Source organism: Stegostoma tigrinum, chromosome 20 (assembly GCF_030684315.1).
Source record: "Stegostoma tigrinum isolate sSteTig4 chromosome 20, sSteTig4.hap1, whole genome shotgun sequence".
NCBI classification, from domain to species: Eukaryota; Metazoa; Chordata; class Chondrichthyes; order Orectolobiformes; family Stegostomatidae; genus Stegostoma; species Stegostoma tigrinum.
In genome coordinates this window covers 37809055-37826951 of record NC_081373.1, presented here as the reverse complement: position 1 = coordinate 37826951, position 17897 = coordinate 37809055, and the positions used below count along the sequence as shown (strand labels likewise).

General features: G+C 42.3%; 1 protein-coding gene across 1 annotated transcript in view; it reads right to left on the bottom strand.

The window, feature by feature from the left end:
• The window catches only part of LOC125461889 (leucine-rich repeat-containing protein 27-like), a 91007-nt gene that overhangs the window by 57058 nt on the left and 16052 nt on the right, over positions 1-17897 (bottom strand). Inside the window, exon 2 of the mRNA XM_048551208.2 lies at positions 15496-15626. Coding sequence (XP_048407165.1) covers positions 15496-15626 — 131 coding nt within the window. The remainder of the gene's footprint in view (positions 1-15495; positions 15627-17897) is intronic.

The window sequence follows — 17897 nt, the reverse complement described above, 5'->3', positions numbered from 1 at the left end:
AAGTAATTTATCTTTCCATTTTTAGTCCCAACCCTAATCCTGTCTTTTCCTCTTACTATCTTGAAGACTTCGATCATATCATCCCTGAACCTTCTAAACTCGGGAGAAAATGGGCCTAATTTGTATAGTCTATAGTCATAACTGAATGCTTGAGTCCAGGTATCATTCTTGAAAGCCTATGTCACACTTCCTCCAAACCAATTCTTCCGAGGATGTGGTGCCTAGATCTGTTTACAGTACTCAGAGTGGCGTCAATCCTGGGTTATATATAACTGCAGCACAATCTCTGCATCCTTGTACTCCAGTCCCAGAACATAGAACATTACAGCACAGTACAGGCCCTTTGGCCCTCGATGTTGTGCCGACCTATCATACCGATCTCAAGCCCATCTAACCTACACTATTCCATATACGTCCATATGCTTATCCAATGATGACTTAAATGTACCTAAAGTTGGCGAATCTACTACTGTTGCAGGCAAAGCATTCCATTCCCTTACTACTCTCTCAGTAAAGAAACTACCTCTGACATCTGTCCTATATCTTTCACCCCTCAATTTAAAGCTATGCCCCCTCGTGCTCGCTGTCACCATCCTAGGAAAAAGGCTCTCCCTATCCACCCTATCTAACCCTCTGATTATTTTATATGTTTCAATTAAGTCACCGCTCAACCTTCTTCTCTCTAATGAAAACAGCCTCAAGTCCCTCAGCCTTTCCTCGTAAGACCTTTCCTCCATACCAGGCAACATCCTAGTAAATCTCCTCTGCACCCTTTCCAAAGCTTCCACATCCTTCTTATAATGCGGTGACCAGAACTGTACACAATACTCCAAGTGCGGCCGCATCAGAGTTTTGTACAGCTTCACCATAACCTCTTGGTTCCGGAACTCGATTCCTCTATTGATAAAAGCTAAAACACTGTATGCCTTCTTAACAACCCTGTCAACCTGGGTGGCAACTTTCAGGGATCTGTGTACATGGACACTGAGATCTCTCTGCTCATCTACACTACTAAGAATCTTACCATTAGCCCAGTGCATTGCCTTCCGGTTACTCCTACTAAAGTGCATCACCTCACACTTGTCTGCATTAAACTCCATTCGCTGCCTCTCAGCCCAGCTCTGCAGCTTATCTATATCTCTCTGCAACCTACAGCATCCTTCGTCACGATCCACAACTCCACCGACCTTAGTGTCGTCTGCAAATTTACTAACCCATCCTTCTACGCAATCATCCAGGTCATTTATAAACATGACAAACAGCAGTGGACCCAACACCAACCCCTGCTGTACACCACTAGTAACTGGTCTCCAGGATGAACATTTCCCATCAACTACCACCCTCTGTCTTCTTTCAGCAAGACAATTTCTGATCCAAACTGCTATATCTCCCACAATTCCATTCCTCCGCATTTTATACAATAGCCTATTGTGGGGAACCTTATCAAACGTCTTGCTAAAATCCATATACACCACATCAACTGGTTTACTCGCGTCTACCTGTTTGGTCACCTTCTCAAAGAACTCAATAGGTTTGTGAGGCACGACCTTCCCTTCACAAAACCATGCTGACTATCCCTAATCAATTCATTCTTTTCTAGATGATTATAAATCCTATCCCTTATAACCATTTCCAACACTTTACCAACAACTGAAGTAAGGCTCACTGTTATATAATTACCAGGGTTGTCTCTACTCCCCTTCTTGAACAGGGGATCCACATTTGCTATCCTCCAGTCATCTGGCACTATTCCTGTAGACAATGACGAGTTAAAGATCAATGCCAAAGGCTTGGCAGTCTCCTCCCTGGCTTCCCAGAGGATCCGAGGATAAATCCCATCCGTCCCAGGGGACTTATCTATCTTCACCCTCTGAAGGATTTCTAATACCTCTTCCTTGTGAACCTCAATCTCACCTAGTCTAGTAGCCTGTATCTCAGTATTCTCCTCGACAACATTGTCGTTTTCTAGAGTGAATACTGTTGAAAAATATTCATTTAGCGCTTCTCCTATCTCATCTGACTCCACACACAACTTACCACTACTATCCTTGATTGGGCCTAATCTTACTTTCGTCATTCTTTTATTCCTTAAATACCGATAGAAAGCCTTAGGGTTTACCCTGATCCTATCCGCCAACAACTTCTCATGTCTCCTCCTGGCTCTTTTGAGCTCTCTCTTTAGGTCTTTACTGGCTACCTCGTAGCCCTCAAGTGCCTAACTGAGCCTTCACATCTCATCCTGACATAAGCCTTCTTCTTCCTCTTGACCAGAGATTCCACCTCCTTCGTAAACCACGGCTCCCGCACTCTACAGCTTCCTCCCTGCCTGACAGGTACATACTTATCTAGGACACACAGGAGCTTTTCCTTGAATGAGCTCCACACTTCTAATGTGCCCATCCCCTGCAGTTTCCTTCCCCATCCTATGCTCCCTAAATTTAGCCTAATCTCATCGTAATTGCCTTTCCCCCAGCTATAACTCTTGCCCAGTGGTATATACCTATCCCTTTCCGTCACTAAAGTAAACATAACAGAATTGTGATGGCTATCATCAAAGTGCTCACCTACTTCCAAATCTAACACCTGACCAGGCTCATTACCCAGTACCAAATCTAATGTGGCTTCGCCCCTTGTTGGCCTATCTACATACTGTGTCAGGAAGCCCTCCTGCACACACTGGACAAAAACTAACCCATCTATAGTACTCGAACTATAGTGTTCCCAGTCAATATTTGGAAGTTGAAGTCCCCCATGACAACTACCCTGTCTCTCTCACTCCTATCGAGAATCATCTTTGCTATCCTTTCCTCTACATCTCTGGAACTATTTGGAGCCCTATAGAAAAATCCCAACAGGGTGACTTCTCCTTTCCTGTTTCTAACCTCAGCCCATACTACCTCCGTCGACGAGTCCCCAAACATCAAATCTGCAACTGTAATACTGTCCTTGACCAACAATGCCACACCTCCGCCCCTTTTACCATCTTCTCTGTTCTTACTGAAACATCTAAATCCCGGAACCTGCAACAACCATTCCTGTCCCTGCTCTATCCATGTCTCCGAAATGGCCACAACATCGAAGTCCCAGGTACTAACCCATGCTGCAAGTTCACCCACCTTATTCCGGACGCTCCTGGCATTGAAGTCGACACACGTCAAATCAAATTCTTGCTTGATGGTGCCATCTTGCTTCCCTGAAACGTCATTTTGGAGCACCCTACTCTCAACCTTTTCTATACTCGAACTTCAATTTTGGCGCCCATTCCCCTGCTGAATTAGTTTAAACCCACCCAAATAGCCTTAGCAAATTTCCCCCCCAGGATATCGGTACCCCTCTGGTTCAGGTGAAGACCATCTTGCTTGTAGAGGTCCCACCTACCCCAGAAAAAGCCCCAATTATCCAAGAATCCAAAACCCTCCCTCCTGCACCATCCCTGTAGCCACGTGTTCAACTCCTCTCTCTCCCTATTCCTCGCCTCACTAGCACATGGCACGGGCAACAAACCAGAGACAACAACTCTGTTCGTCCTAGCTCTCAGCTTCCATCCTAGTTCCCTGAATTTCTGCCTTAAATCCCCATCTCTCTTCCTACCTATGTTGTTGGTGCCAATGTGGACCACGACTTGGGGTTGCTCCCCCTCCCCCTTAAGGATCCCAAAAACACGATCAGAGACATCACACATCCTGGCACCTGGGAGGCAACACACCAACCGTGAGTCTCTCTCGTCTCCACAGAACCTCCTATCTGTCCCCCTAACTATGGAGTCCCCAATGACTAATGCTCTGCGCCTCTTCCCCCTTCCCTTCTGAGCAGCAGGGACAGACTCTGTGCCTCTACATATAAATGTCATGCTATTAGCCCACCTGTTTATTTTCTGCACCTTATTAAATTTGGAAGAATGGGAGGTGATCTTGGTGAAATCTATTAAGTATTTACAGTGATTGACAGGATAGATGCAGAAAAGATGATTCACCAGTTGAGAGTCTAGAACCAGGGAACACAATTTCAAAACAAAGGAGAAGCAACTTGGGAATTAGATGAGGAACAATTTCCTACCTCTGTAGTTTTCCACACTGGAAAGCAATAGAAGTTCACTCACTGAGTATGATTAAAATGGAGATTGACAGATTTGTAAATTCCACTGATGTAAAAGGATACGGAAAATAGTGTGGGGAAAAAGGCATTAATGTGAATAGTTTGATGGACCAAAAGGACTACATAAAGATGCTAGAGAAAAGATGTCCAAATGTTGCATGTTGGCAAGTCACGTTGTGGGAATTCACATTTGATGTATTGGTGACAGAGGTTACCGTAGAAGTGGATTTAGGATAGGATGCTGGTGTTTGCATAGAAAGGAATACAGAGGGCCTGGAATGAAAGAAATCAAAAGGATGGAGGTATGGGTGATGTAAAGGGCAGTGATAGATAAAATTTTGTAATTGAGAATAATTGGACGGGGAATATTAAAACAAGGCCTTGAAGCTCCGAAGACCGAAGTGTGATAATGTACTGTCAGGTTAAGCATGAACAAGCAGTCAGGGTTCAGAAAGAGATGTAAAATGATTGTTTCAATCTTGCTGATGCTAAGTGGGAGAAAATTCTTGCTTTACAGATCTGAAAACACAGTTATCACTGGGGAGTTGAGATTGGTAACAAGGACACAAATTATGTGATGCTAACATAACATGGGAGCTAAAGTCTATATTTTGTAGTGATAGTGCTAGAGAACAAGATCATGATAAGGAAACACAGTGGTATGGAACTTAGGACACTATGAAGTTTATACCATGGACTGGATTACAGCAGAAGGTTACTGCAGGGACTATGACAAAGACAGCCTTGTGCTTGTGGGCAAGGGAGAAAAAATAGACTATTAGTTTGTCTGTCGGAAATGCCATCTCTGACTTCAATAACCACATTTAAATGATTGGATGTGGTGTTCATGAAAGTAGGATTGGTTTTGCAGCTAACCTAAGAATTATTTGGCTGAAGGTATCCATGTGATCTATGTCTATAGTTGTCTAGAAATGGTTTTCTTGTTAACTGTCTTCTTCAATTCAGGAATTCACTGATTCTGGTCATTTTTCTTTCTAAGTGCATTAAATTAGCCAACATTGGAAAAGGAAAAATTAAGGGCATGCAGTAATCCACAACTATGAAAGGTAGTCTACAACCTACTGGAGTACTCCTTCAGATTTATCAGGGCATCTGAAGTATGTCTTCAAAATCTCTATATTCAGTGAAAATCCTGATTGTTCAATGTCCATGTGTACTATACAAGTCTGGGCTGATATGGAGGATTATTGCTGCAGAGGGCAGCCTTGATCTGCAAGTCAATCATCCAGACAGAAGGCTGCTTTTCACCCAAGAGTCTGAAAGTGAAATATTGGTGCCAACTCCTTGATTAGCAAAGATTAATTTTCCTGATGAAGTGCTTCTCAATAAACATCAGCAAGAACTGCGGATGCTGGAGTCAGAGTCAACACAGTGTGGAGCTGGAAGGACTCATCAAGTCAGGCAGCATCAGAGCAGCAGGTAAAGTCAATGTTTCGGGTCGGAAGCCTTCAGACCCTTCAGAAGGGTCTGCTCCAAAGAAGGGTCCTGACTCAAAACGTCAACTTTCCTGTTCCTCTGATGCTGCCTGACTTGCTGTGTCCCTCCTGCTCCATAGAATGAAATGGCAGAAAGAGGTAAAACCAAACCAAACATAATCAGCAAACTCAAAAATGATTTCGAGATGTGACTCAACTCCGTATACAGCTTCTTAGGAGCCACTGAGCCAACTGTACTGGAGTTAATAAAATGTGAGGCTGGATGAACACAGCAGGCCAAGCAGCATCTCAGGAGCACAAAAGCTGATGTTTCGGGCCTAGGCCCTTCATCAGAGAGGGGGATAGGGTGAGGGTTCTGGAATAAATAGGGAGAGAGGGGGAGGTGGACCGAAGATGGAGGGAAAAGAAGATAGGTGGCGAGAGTATAGGTGGGGAGGTAGGGAGGGGATAGGTCAGTCCAGGGAAGACGGACAGGTCAAGGAGGTGGGATGAGGTTAGTAGGTAGATGGGGGTGCGGCTTGGGGTGGGAGGAAGGGATGGGTGAGAGGAAGAACAGGTTAGGGAGGCAGAGACAGGTTGGACTGGTTTTAGGATGCAGTGGGTGGAGGGGAAGAGCTGGGCTGGTTGTGTGGTGCAGTGGGGGGAGGGGACGAACTGGGCTGGTTTAGGGATGCGGTGGGGGGAGGGGAGATTTTGAAGCTGGTGAAGTCCACATTGATACCATTAGTCTGCAGGGTTCCCAAGCGGAATATGAGTTGCTGTTCCTGCAATCTTTGGGTGGCATCATTGTGGCACTGCAGGAGGCCCATGATGGACATGTCATCTAAAGAATGGGAAGGGGAGTGGAAATGGTTTGCGACTGGGAGGTGCAGTTGCTTGTTGCGAACCAAGCGGAGGTGTTCTGCAAAGCGGTCCCCAAGAGTTAGTTTGAAGCAGCAGCCTAGAGTTAAAGGAAGGGTAATGTTTTGCAGCTCTACTTTAATAAAACATTTCGTCAGAAGATGATTACCATGACAAGAGATACGGGATGGGTAGGCCACATTGCCATGAAAATGAAGATGCCAAGTGGCCTTTTCACCATTTGGGAATCAACAAAATAACTCCAGAATTGCTTTCCCTTTACCAGCTGTTTCAAATCCACCCAGAAAACTCATTGGAATATTGAGAGAAGTTTAGGTCTAAAAAAGGGGGGAAAGTGAAGTACTTTAATAGGATTGCTAGTAGGTATTCTTTTCATTCATCCACGAAACAAAACAATCTTCAAATTTCAGCTTGGTACAGTTTCATCAATTATACAGATGAACTGATCTCCTAAGATCACAAGTTGTAGAGCTGGATGAACACAGCAGGCCAAGCAGCATCAGAGGAGCAGGAAGACTGACATTTCAGGCCTAGAACCTTCTTCAGAAATGGCATTTAGAACGTGAAGAAGCATCTGCAGTTCCTACTATCTCTAATTTTCTAAAAGACTTGCTTTTTAGATAAGACATGAAACCAAAAGCCCTTTTCAGGTGGACATAAAATATCCTACCCATTTCACTGCTTCACTATGTTGTAACGTCCCAGCCAATATTCCTCAGTCAGCATCACAGAAACAACGGATCTGAGCTTTATTACACAACTGTTTGTGGGGAGCTTGCTGTTCTCAAACAGGCTGCTGCATTCCCTTTATTACAACAGAAGTTCAAAGATACTTCATTAGCTCCAAAAGGTTTCAGGATGTCCAGTGGTCATTATATAATCGCATGTCTTTCTTTTTGGACCTTGCACTCATTACCATATTGTAAGCAAACTGCTCATCCAGTGCTGTGCTTTTGGTCTTCGTCTGCTTTCAGTGACGCACGTCTCCATGCTTAATAACTTTTGATCTCTTGCGAAGTGTTTCAGAACGTATGATGCTCCACCTATTATATAAACATGCAGATTTTTACGTATGGGAGTTGAACTCTGCTTTATGTGCACCATTTTAGTTGAAGCCTCCAACTGCCCTGCAATTAGGTCAATTAAGTCTTTCGCACAGTGCAACTGTATGACAAACAGGTAATTGGGAGCTAATCGGTAGGTGCAGTGAACAGCTGATTGAATGATTAGAACTGAGTTAGCATATGTTCAGATTTGCTGGTCCTGTGGTGTAAACAAAAGCAGTGTTTAGTGTAATTCAGCCAGGAGGAAATAATCACAAAATTTATTAGGTTGTGCGAAACACAATTAAAAGTAGTAAATATGAATGTTTATGTGGTTAAAAAAAGAACAAATCAATTTTATGTTTAAACTAAAATAGTGTTGGTGGTTTGAAAGTTCAATTTGCAGGGTATTATTTCACTTAAACCAGATTATATTGTTACAAAACTACTTTTGAAACAGCTGAATCAGTCAAGAAGTGCATACCAAGGTTGAAACATCTTTGGTAGAACACTTCATGCAAAATAATCAGTATGTTGTTTGCACTGTTTGTACAATCAAGGAAAACAGTTACCACATCAATTAATTTCATAGTTACATAATTTTTTGTAATATGCTGATCAAACATGAAGCAACCACTGTTGACCTCAAAGAAAGATGTTCACAAAGATCCGGTGATCTCTGTGGCACTGAATCGCTCTTCCCCAATGTCAATTTGACTTCAGGTCTAAGAGGATGGGTAGACATTCAACAGCTGTGATGTCAGCAAGCTGGATAAACAGCCAAACAAACTGAAGTATTCTCACAGACAGCAACTCAGGAAGTAAAATGCTCTGAATTTTTTACTTTAAAACAATATCTTATTTACAGACAGAAATAAAAGATATTGCACCATAAGTACGGAATTTAAAAGAAATAAAATTTATAACTTAAAATTGAATACCATTAACAAATATGTTCCTTCTCAGGCCTCAGCTGATGGAGGCATTTGGGTCCCTGGCAGAAGGAAGGTGGAATGGCAAGAAACCAGTGGAGATTCTTGTGAGAACAATCCTTGAGTCTTGCTGTTGCATCTCCTCACTATCGGTGCGCAATGGTACCTCCCTCAACTCTTGAGGGAATGGGACACTTGGAGTGAGATCAAGATCCCTTGGCTCCCTCTGGGTGAGCCAATTTATGAATGCATTCATGAGTCACATGGACACAACAATGTCCATGTGCTTGTATGACAGGTACTAAGTATTCCTCTAAACCTTGTTCACCACAGACAATTGCTTGTATGCCAAAGCCATGGCATCAGATAGAACCTGGGCAGGCTCTTTTCCAATTGTGTACCATTCTGACACCACCTCTGGCACACCTGTCTTGCCAATGGGACAGGACATACTTGGGAATAGTAATGGTTGTGTCATAGTGTGTAAGATGTAATTCTGTGAGTAGGGCTATGGCAACTGAGGTTGGAGAAGAACAGCACTGTCCAATACTCCACAGGTTACAACCTAAAATAAAAAATATTTTTCACAGTTACTAACATAGCCAATTCAGTACACCACCAGCTCCAGCTTTAAAATTTAAAAAAATCTATTTGTCGATGGGATAGTGTAGGGGGGTGGGCTTAGATTAGTTCACAGGTCGGCACAACATCGAGGGCCAAAGGGCCTGTTCTGTGCTGTATTGTTCTATGTTCTATGTTCTATGTTCTATGTCAGTTTTCTTAAGAAACACAATTGTTATCAAACAAAGCTTTAAAATGAAGATAGACACACCCAATCAGGAATATCAAAGTACGAACGTTTAACACAGACACACACACAACCACGCACACAACACACATACACACACACACACACACACACACATACGCAACACACATACACAGCCACATACACACACACACATACACACACACACAGCCACATACATACACAACACAGACACACACACACACACACACACAGAGCCACATACACACACACACAGACACACACACAACCACGCACACACACAAACACATACACACACAACACACATACACACACACACAGACACACACACAACCACGCACACACACAAACACATACACACACAACACACATACACACACACACAACACACATACACACACACACACACACACACACACACACACAGCCACATACACTACACAGGCACACACACAACCACGCACACACACACACACAACACAGACACACACACAACCACATATACACACACAACACATATACACACACAACACACATACACACAACCACAGACACCACACAACATATACACACACACAGAACACACACAACCATATACACACACACAACCACATACACGCACACACAACACATACACACACACAGAACACACACAACCATACACACACACAACACAGACACAGACACACACACACACACAACACATACACACACACACAACCACATACACACACACAACACAAGACATACAACACAACATATACACAATCACACTTACAGCCACATTCAACACACACACACAAACACACACACACACAAACACACACAGTCATTGCAAAGATAGGCTTTCTAAAAATAAAACAGGATACTTTTTTGAAAGAAAAACAAAAGCATAAATTACTGAATGTTCCAAACTCTGTCACTGATGTTCTGTGTGTCCAAGTCATGGTTGTCTCTAGAGTTTCTTAGACATAGATTACTCAGGATCTTGAATATTGAGCAGTCCTTCCAATCACTCTCTCAGATGCGGGATCTTTTCATAAAAAGAAGCGATCACTGGGTAGCCCATCCTCACAGGTTTCATTCTATCAATTGAACAGCAGGTACCAAAGCTCTGTCCCACCAGTGATACAACAAATACTCTCACTCTCCCCTTCAATGTCAAACCAAGCAGTTATCAGCAGTCATGTGATGTCTGGAAGTCTAATTTGGTTTATTTATTGTTCCATGTGTCTTGTTACAAAATACTGTGAAAAGTGTTGCATAATGTCGTCACTCTCAGGGGCCATCTTAAAACACAGAAAAATAAATCAAAGCATAAAGAAATAAAGAAAAAGTGTTTGTCTTTACATTCCTTCTAGTTAAGTGCTCCAGTCTTGGGCCTTGGGTCTGGTGCCCAAGGACATGTCCATTTGTTGTGCCACCAATGGAACAAAGGTCATCACTCTTCAGCACCATGTCGCCTCCACTGACTCCCTCGCCAGTATGAGTCCTCACTGGACCTCGCCAATGCAGATGTCACTAACGCCATTGGGTACCGCGCCAGCCTAAACTCAACTTTGCCACCACCATGAGTCTGCTTCGGGCCAATCTTACAAATGCAGCCGCTGCCAATGCCACTTGGTCTTGTCCTGGGCCCAAACTCACCTCCACGAATTTGCGCTGAACGGAAGCCAAACTTGCCTCCGTCGCCACTGCCATGTGTCTGTGCTGGGCTCACAAAGTCTACGACTGCCTCACTCACAACTGCAATGTTGCTGCCGCGACTGAGCTCTTCAACAAGAGGGAAGTAAAATAAAATGAGAAAAGAAAAGTGGATGGAGCAGAGAAGTTCCTGGCTCAGAAGCACTTCTCCATCGCCATCTTACTGAAAGTCCCACATGGTGAGGATTTATGATTTGCTTTCTTTATTCATTCACAGGATGCGGGAGTCACTGGCTAGGCAGCATTTATTGCTCATCCCTATTTGTCCAGGGGACAGTTACTGGGGGACTGGCGCCACATGTAGGCCAGACCAGGTAAGAACAGCAGTTTCATTCCTTAAAGTACATTAGTGAACCAGACAGGCTTTTCTGGCACAAAAACAGAAGTTACTGGAAAAGCTCAGCAGGTCTGGCAACATCAGTAAAGAAAAATCAGAGTTAACATGTCAAGTCCAGTGACTCTTCATCAGAACTGTTAGTGGGAAGAAGGATTGGTATTTATGCTGAAGCCAAAGTTAGGAATGGGGAGGGGAAGGGGAGAGGTGAGCAGATTCACTGTTCACAATGTGCTCTCCCTATATTAGGGAGATAAAATGTAGACTAGGTAACCGCTTTGCAGATCATCTATGCTCTGTCCTGAAAAACGGCCCTGAATTTCCAGTTGCCCACCAATTCAACACACCATTGTATTCCCACACCAACATTTCTGTCACAGGCATGCTGCAGTGTTCCACTGAGCCTCAGCGCAAGCTTAAGGAACAGCATTCTTCACTTCACGTCTTGGACCCAACACCGAGTTCAATAGGTTTTGAGCCTGGTTCCATCCTGCCATGCTTCTTTACCTACCCAGCACCCTTTCCTGTCACGACATAGGTCACTTTTAGCACAGTGAGCCATTCCCACATATTCCTCAGCCTATTATCATATCATGCAGGTTGCAATCAGCACAGCTAACTCATTTTTATCTCCTATTATCACGCATTCAGCTTTTCTCCTCGTCTGGCCTGCTATCTATAATCCCCTTGTTTACCTACCCCTTTCATATCATTCTCTGGGCTCTGTCTCCACAAAACTGTTCACCTCACCCTTCCCCCACTCCCTCCACTTCTGTTTCAGCATAAATACCACCTTTTCCTAGTTACTAACAGGTTCGGAGGAACAGTCACTAGAGCTGAAATATTAACTCTGCTTTCTTCCCACACGTGCTGCCAGCCCGGCTGAGTTTCTCCAGGAATTTCTATTTTCAGATTACCAGTATCCATGTTCTTTTATTTTATAAAAGGGTTTCAGTGGCTCCTGAATTTCTTAGCATGACTCTAGATTTCAAGTTTGAGAAATAAAGAGTTATTTTTCATCTTGATAAGAACTTTCTGAAATTCTCAGGTGTCTTGTTCACTTTTCATACTTACAGCAGTATTTTCATTTGATCTCACAACTGCAGTCAGAGCTCACAAGATGTTAGTGAGGAAGATTTTATCGGGCCGACAGGGCTTATTTGTTCTGTTGAAGCTTCCGGTTCATGCTGGCTGGTATTGATCAGTTCAGTACTGATCCTTAATTGACTTTTCTGTAGCAGCTTGATACAAATGAGTGGTTGCTAGGTAATTTCAGAAGTATTTACCAGTCAAATACATTACTCTGGGCTTGGACTCATATAAAGCCTAGGGAAATATTGAAGACTTGCAGATTGAAAGACATTAGTGACCCAGATTTTTTTTAACAACAATTGACAGTGGTTTTAGCATCAGCACTATGGAGACTACCTATCAATTCTAGATTTTTTAATTGAAATTAAATGCCACCAACTGCCGTGATGAGATTTAAATCTGCATCGACAGAGAATTAGCTTGTTAGTTCAGTGACTACCCGCATAGCACCACCCCCCTGAAACTGCTTGCTCTTCTACAAATCTTATTATTCTAATCATCAACCAAATAATTGCAATCAACATATAAGACATCAAAATTTGCACAAATAACGCTTGTGTCAACACAGTAATGAATCATAAACAAACATACCCACATGAAACAAATGGAACAAAACACAGTGGATACTACAAAGCTAAAACAAATACCAGAGCAAAGCAGGTCTGGCAGCATCTGTGCAGAGAGAACTCAGGTCTGTAAAACAGTTAGACCAAACTTGAAACATTAACTTGTTTTTCTCTCTCCATAGATGCTGCCAAACCTGATGAACCGCTGCAGCACTGTGTGTTCAGATAGCCACATTATTTCCTGGCACTTACAGGGAGTTCATTTTTAACTCTGCCCTGCCTAGCATTTTCACATGTTAACGTCAGTAAACGATTAAGAAAAAAAACCTTGTGGACCATTGTGTAATTTATTTAACAGTTTTTTTTAAAACTGTATTACAGGACCTGTGCCAATTAGCACCATTTCATTGTCACTGCTCCCTCTCTCAGCTGCGAGGTTGCTTCTGACTTGGAGCTTATTCTGAAGCTGTACCTCTGCCAGTGGTCTGCATCAAGTGGCCCCCACCCGTAACACACCCAAACACACCACATATGCCTCTCAGCATCACCCGAGGAGGCTGCTACCATCCTCAGGAACTGCCCAGCTCTGCTGGCCTAGCCCACATGGTACTGGCCAGGACTGTATGTGGCAGTACTCTACCTGGCCAGAGATGTTGGAACAATGTGAGAGAACTGTATTCCACTTGGGCCAGAGTAGCCATCACACTCAGACCCCAACACAGACAAACCCATCAGCTGCCCCAGGGGCCTTCAGCCACACATTTCTGGCCCGTGTCACAAAGGGAGGAGACAGAGAATGCCAACGTACCCAGCCACATCAGCACAATCCCCCTCCCCTGGTCAGGGGGCAAATGCCGTGGCACTAACTAAGGTGGACCCTGGAGATAGTAGCAACAAAGGGCTCCGCAAACACCCAAAAGACACACCCTGGCAGTGGTCGCAAGATGGCCAGGAATGAGCAATGGTCCCAACAGGAGGTCCACAGCCAATCTCCAAAGGCCCCCACCCCCTTCCCCCACCCCCATCTCCCAGCCCCACCCCAAATATACACAAGGCCCTATAACCAGAATGTTGCATTTTTCTTTTATTTTTAAATGTATTTTAACAGTTATTTAACTTATCAATGTCTGAATTTACCTACTAAAAGTACAGTACTCCAATTTAAAACATGCAGATATAATACTTTACCTTTTTCTGCAAAGAAAGGTACTATAGTTCATATTTAAGATTGATTTTTATGAGATTCACAGCTTTTCTGAAGTTAAAATTTTCAGGAATACAACCCAAACATTAAGTAAGGGCACAATGTATTCCTATATTCAAAATTCAATATTTACACTAATACAAAGTTAATAAATTTTTTAAAAAACTGTACTATGACTTCAACAGAATGTAAAATTGGGCATGTAAAACTAGTTTCTGACCTTCACTTTATTCTGTAGACTAGCAATGCTGTATTTAATAATACATTCACCTGTATCAATAATGGTTTTGTTTTTTTTATTCCCAGATTAGATTCTCATTTTCTCCAAAGACATTTCTGCTTTTCCTACCAAAGTGCATCATCTTACATCCATCTATGCTAAAGCCACTTAACTCCCAAATCTAAAGTTTACGATTGCGTTCTTTCATTATGTTACATTCTTCCTCAATGTTAGCTGCACCACCAACTGGAAATCTTCTTGAAATTTTGATCATTAATTACTGCGTGCCCAAATCATATACTCAAATTATGAATATAATTGTAAAGCTGGTCTACCATCCTCCAGTGGTCCACTAAAGTAACATCACATAGCATGATCATTTGTTTTTAGTGATGCTGGCCTGAGGGATCAATATTGCTGGGCACCAAAGATATTGCACATGCTCTACACAACAGTACCAGAGAATTCTTCTGCCTGAGAGTATACAGAACTCAGTTTAGCTTTTTTCATCCGAAAGGTAGCACCTCTGACCATGTAACAATTGCTCAGTACATCATTGAAGCATCAGCTTGAACTTTGTGTTCATACCTCCTATAAAATAACTACAGCTTCTTAGCAGGAAAACAATAAGCGACCAGTTACACCCAATCCTCCAAATACAAATATTTTCTTAGATAACAAAGTGTGGGGCTGGATGAACACAGCAGGCCAAGCAGCATCTCAAGAGCACAAAAGCTGACGTTTCAGGCCTAGACCCTTTATCAGAAAAGGGGGATGGGAAGAGGGTTCTGAAATAAATAGGGAGAGAGGGGGAGGCAGATCGAACATGGATAGAGGAGAAGATAGGTGGAGAGGAGAGTATAGGTGGGGAGGTAGGGAGGGGATAGGTCAGTCCAGGGAGGGTGGACAGGTCAAGGAGGCGGGATGAGGTTAGTAGGTAGGAAATGGAGGTGCGGCTTGAGGTGGGAGGAGGGGATAAGTGAGAGGAGGAACAGGTTAGGGAGTCAGGGATGAGCTGGGCTGATTTTGGGATGCAGTGGGGGGAAGGGAGATTTTGAAGCTTGTGAAATCCACATTGACACCATTGGGCTGCAGGGTTCCCAATCTCAAATATTTTCTTGACTGACAATAAATGAAATAATGAAATGAGGCACAGAAGCATACATTTCTAAGCCAATTAAAACAAAATTGTCAAACCTATGATCTCCAATTGAATGAGGAAGGCTTCTGAGCTTATTGTTTCGCAAATCCAGCCAGAGAAGATTTGGTAATTGATGAAAGAAGTCCTCAGAAAGTCCAGAGATGGCGTTTCCTTCGAGATACAAGTTCTATTGGAAAAAGTTATTTTAGTGACTGCTGAGACAATGGACATCTTATTATTAAATAAATGAAGAAGTTGCATTTATCCTCAGGGCTCCTCAATGTGTTATACAACCAATGAAGTACTATACTTGGAAAGCATAGTTACTGTTGCTGTGTAGGGCATGCAGCAACCACCTTGCATACAACTCCCACAGTCAGTGATGTGATAATGCCCAGACTGTTGGTTTTAGTGATGGTGATTGAGGAATCGAGACACTGGAAATAAATCTAGTCCTCTTAAAACAACGCTTCTTTTTTTTTGCACCTTGGTTTAAAATTTCATCCAAAAGACAGCATTTTCAAGGGAGAAACTTTTCAGTGCTGCACAGAAATATTGGCCTGGGCTTTGTGCTCAAATTTCTGGAGTGGGGCTTGAAACAACAACCTTCTAACTGAGAAGTGAAAATACAGCCAACTGAACCATGATTGACACATATGTGTTGTCAATATGAGAATAAATTAAATAACCAAATTACGGTTCAATTCAAAATATAAAATTAATTTGCTTCATTAGCAGTTGGAGATGTGAAGGAGAAATCTCATTTCCAACTGCCAGCTTGAAGAAAATGTGAATAAAATGTATTTTTCTTGAATATTTTTGTTCAATGTGATTGCATTTGTCCTGCCCCTTTTAGCCATCAACGATCTTTTTGTTTTATATACTAGTAGACAATGCAAGCTTGTTGTTCATGTGCTGCAGAAGCATCCTGCATTATAAATGGTGTATTTCCATCTTGCCAATATGTTGCAACCTAAAGTTCAGAAGCAGAGTATTGCATAATTATCTCAGGCAAGGCAGTCTCAACATGAAGCCATTCAGAGATTCTACAGGTATTAAGAGACAGTGGTAATATTTGTATTTTAACACTGTCTCATCCCAGCAGCTTCAACAAGTCCTTAAATGAACACGGGCAATGTTTTAAACTTAAAAAAAAATCACAATCTCAGTCAATATTCAAGGTTAGTCTTCATTTTGTTTAGATTTTAGAGCAGGAGCTAGATTGTTCTAAGCCTGAAGCCAGATGGTGATGGCTAATACCAGAGGCAATCTTTACACATTTTCATGAGATTTCTTTATAGAGATACATATTATTAACAGGAACCTCCTCATCCAACAACTGCAGTTTCAGATGTGCAAATCTTCAGTTAATGCCACCACACGTATAGAATTAAACATAATTAACATGTAATTTAAAAAAATTGATAAAATGTTCTAACAGAATTAAATTCTCAGCTCGCAACTGACTACAGAATGTTGCAGAGGTACAAGTTTAGATTTTGATGTAGAATCAAAACATTTTTTATAACAATCAGTGGTCATCATATGCAATAGTACTATGGCTTGGTTGGCTACCTGGCTGTTTCCCTCTGACCATAACATCATAGAATGCTGAATTAGGATTGAAAGTGAAGTAGAGAAATCAGAACCTCGGGTGCTAAACTTAAACAAAGGAAAGTATGAAGGTGTGAGGGATGGGACACATTTAAATTGTAATAAAATTGACTTGAATGACAGAAGTGAATGTCATGTCACCAAGTTTGCAGATGACACAAAAATAGCTGGAAAGGCAAGTAATGAGGATGCCACAAAAACTCTAAAGGAGGATATAGACAGGCTTGGTGACTGAGTAAGGACTTGGAATACAATACAATGTAGGAAAATGTGAGGTGATGCACTTTGTCAAGAAGGATAAAGAAATTTAAGTGGAAAAAAGCTTCAGAAAGCTGCAGCACAGAGGGATTTGGGGATTCTTATGCAATAAAAAGCTAGCATCCAAGTGATAGGGAAGCTAAACAGATTGGTGGCTTTTATTTTGAAGGAAGTAGAGTATAAAATTAGGGAGGGCTTGCTAAAGAAGCGCAACACGTGAATCAAACCATACCTGGAATGCTGTAATCAGTTTTGATCTTATTATCTGCGGAAAGCTATATTGGCATTACAGGCAATCTGGAGAAGGTTCACTCAAAGATAACATAAGATTCCTTGGGGTAGATGTAGAGAAGTTGATTCCCCTTATCTGAGAGTCTAGGACCACAGGGAATAATCTCAGAGTAAGTCATCACCCATTTAAGACAGCGATGAGGAGTTTTTCTCTACAGGTAATGAATCTGTGGAATTCTTCATCGCAGATGGGATGTCAGGGTTGGTTTGTCAAGTATTCAAGGCTTGAACAGACAGATTTTTAACCAATAAGGAAATCAAGACTTACGGGGATGAGGCAGATTTGGAGTTGAGG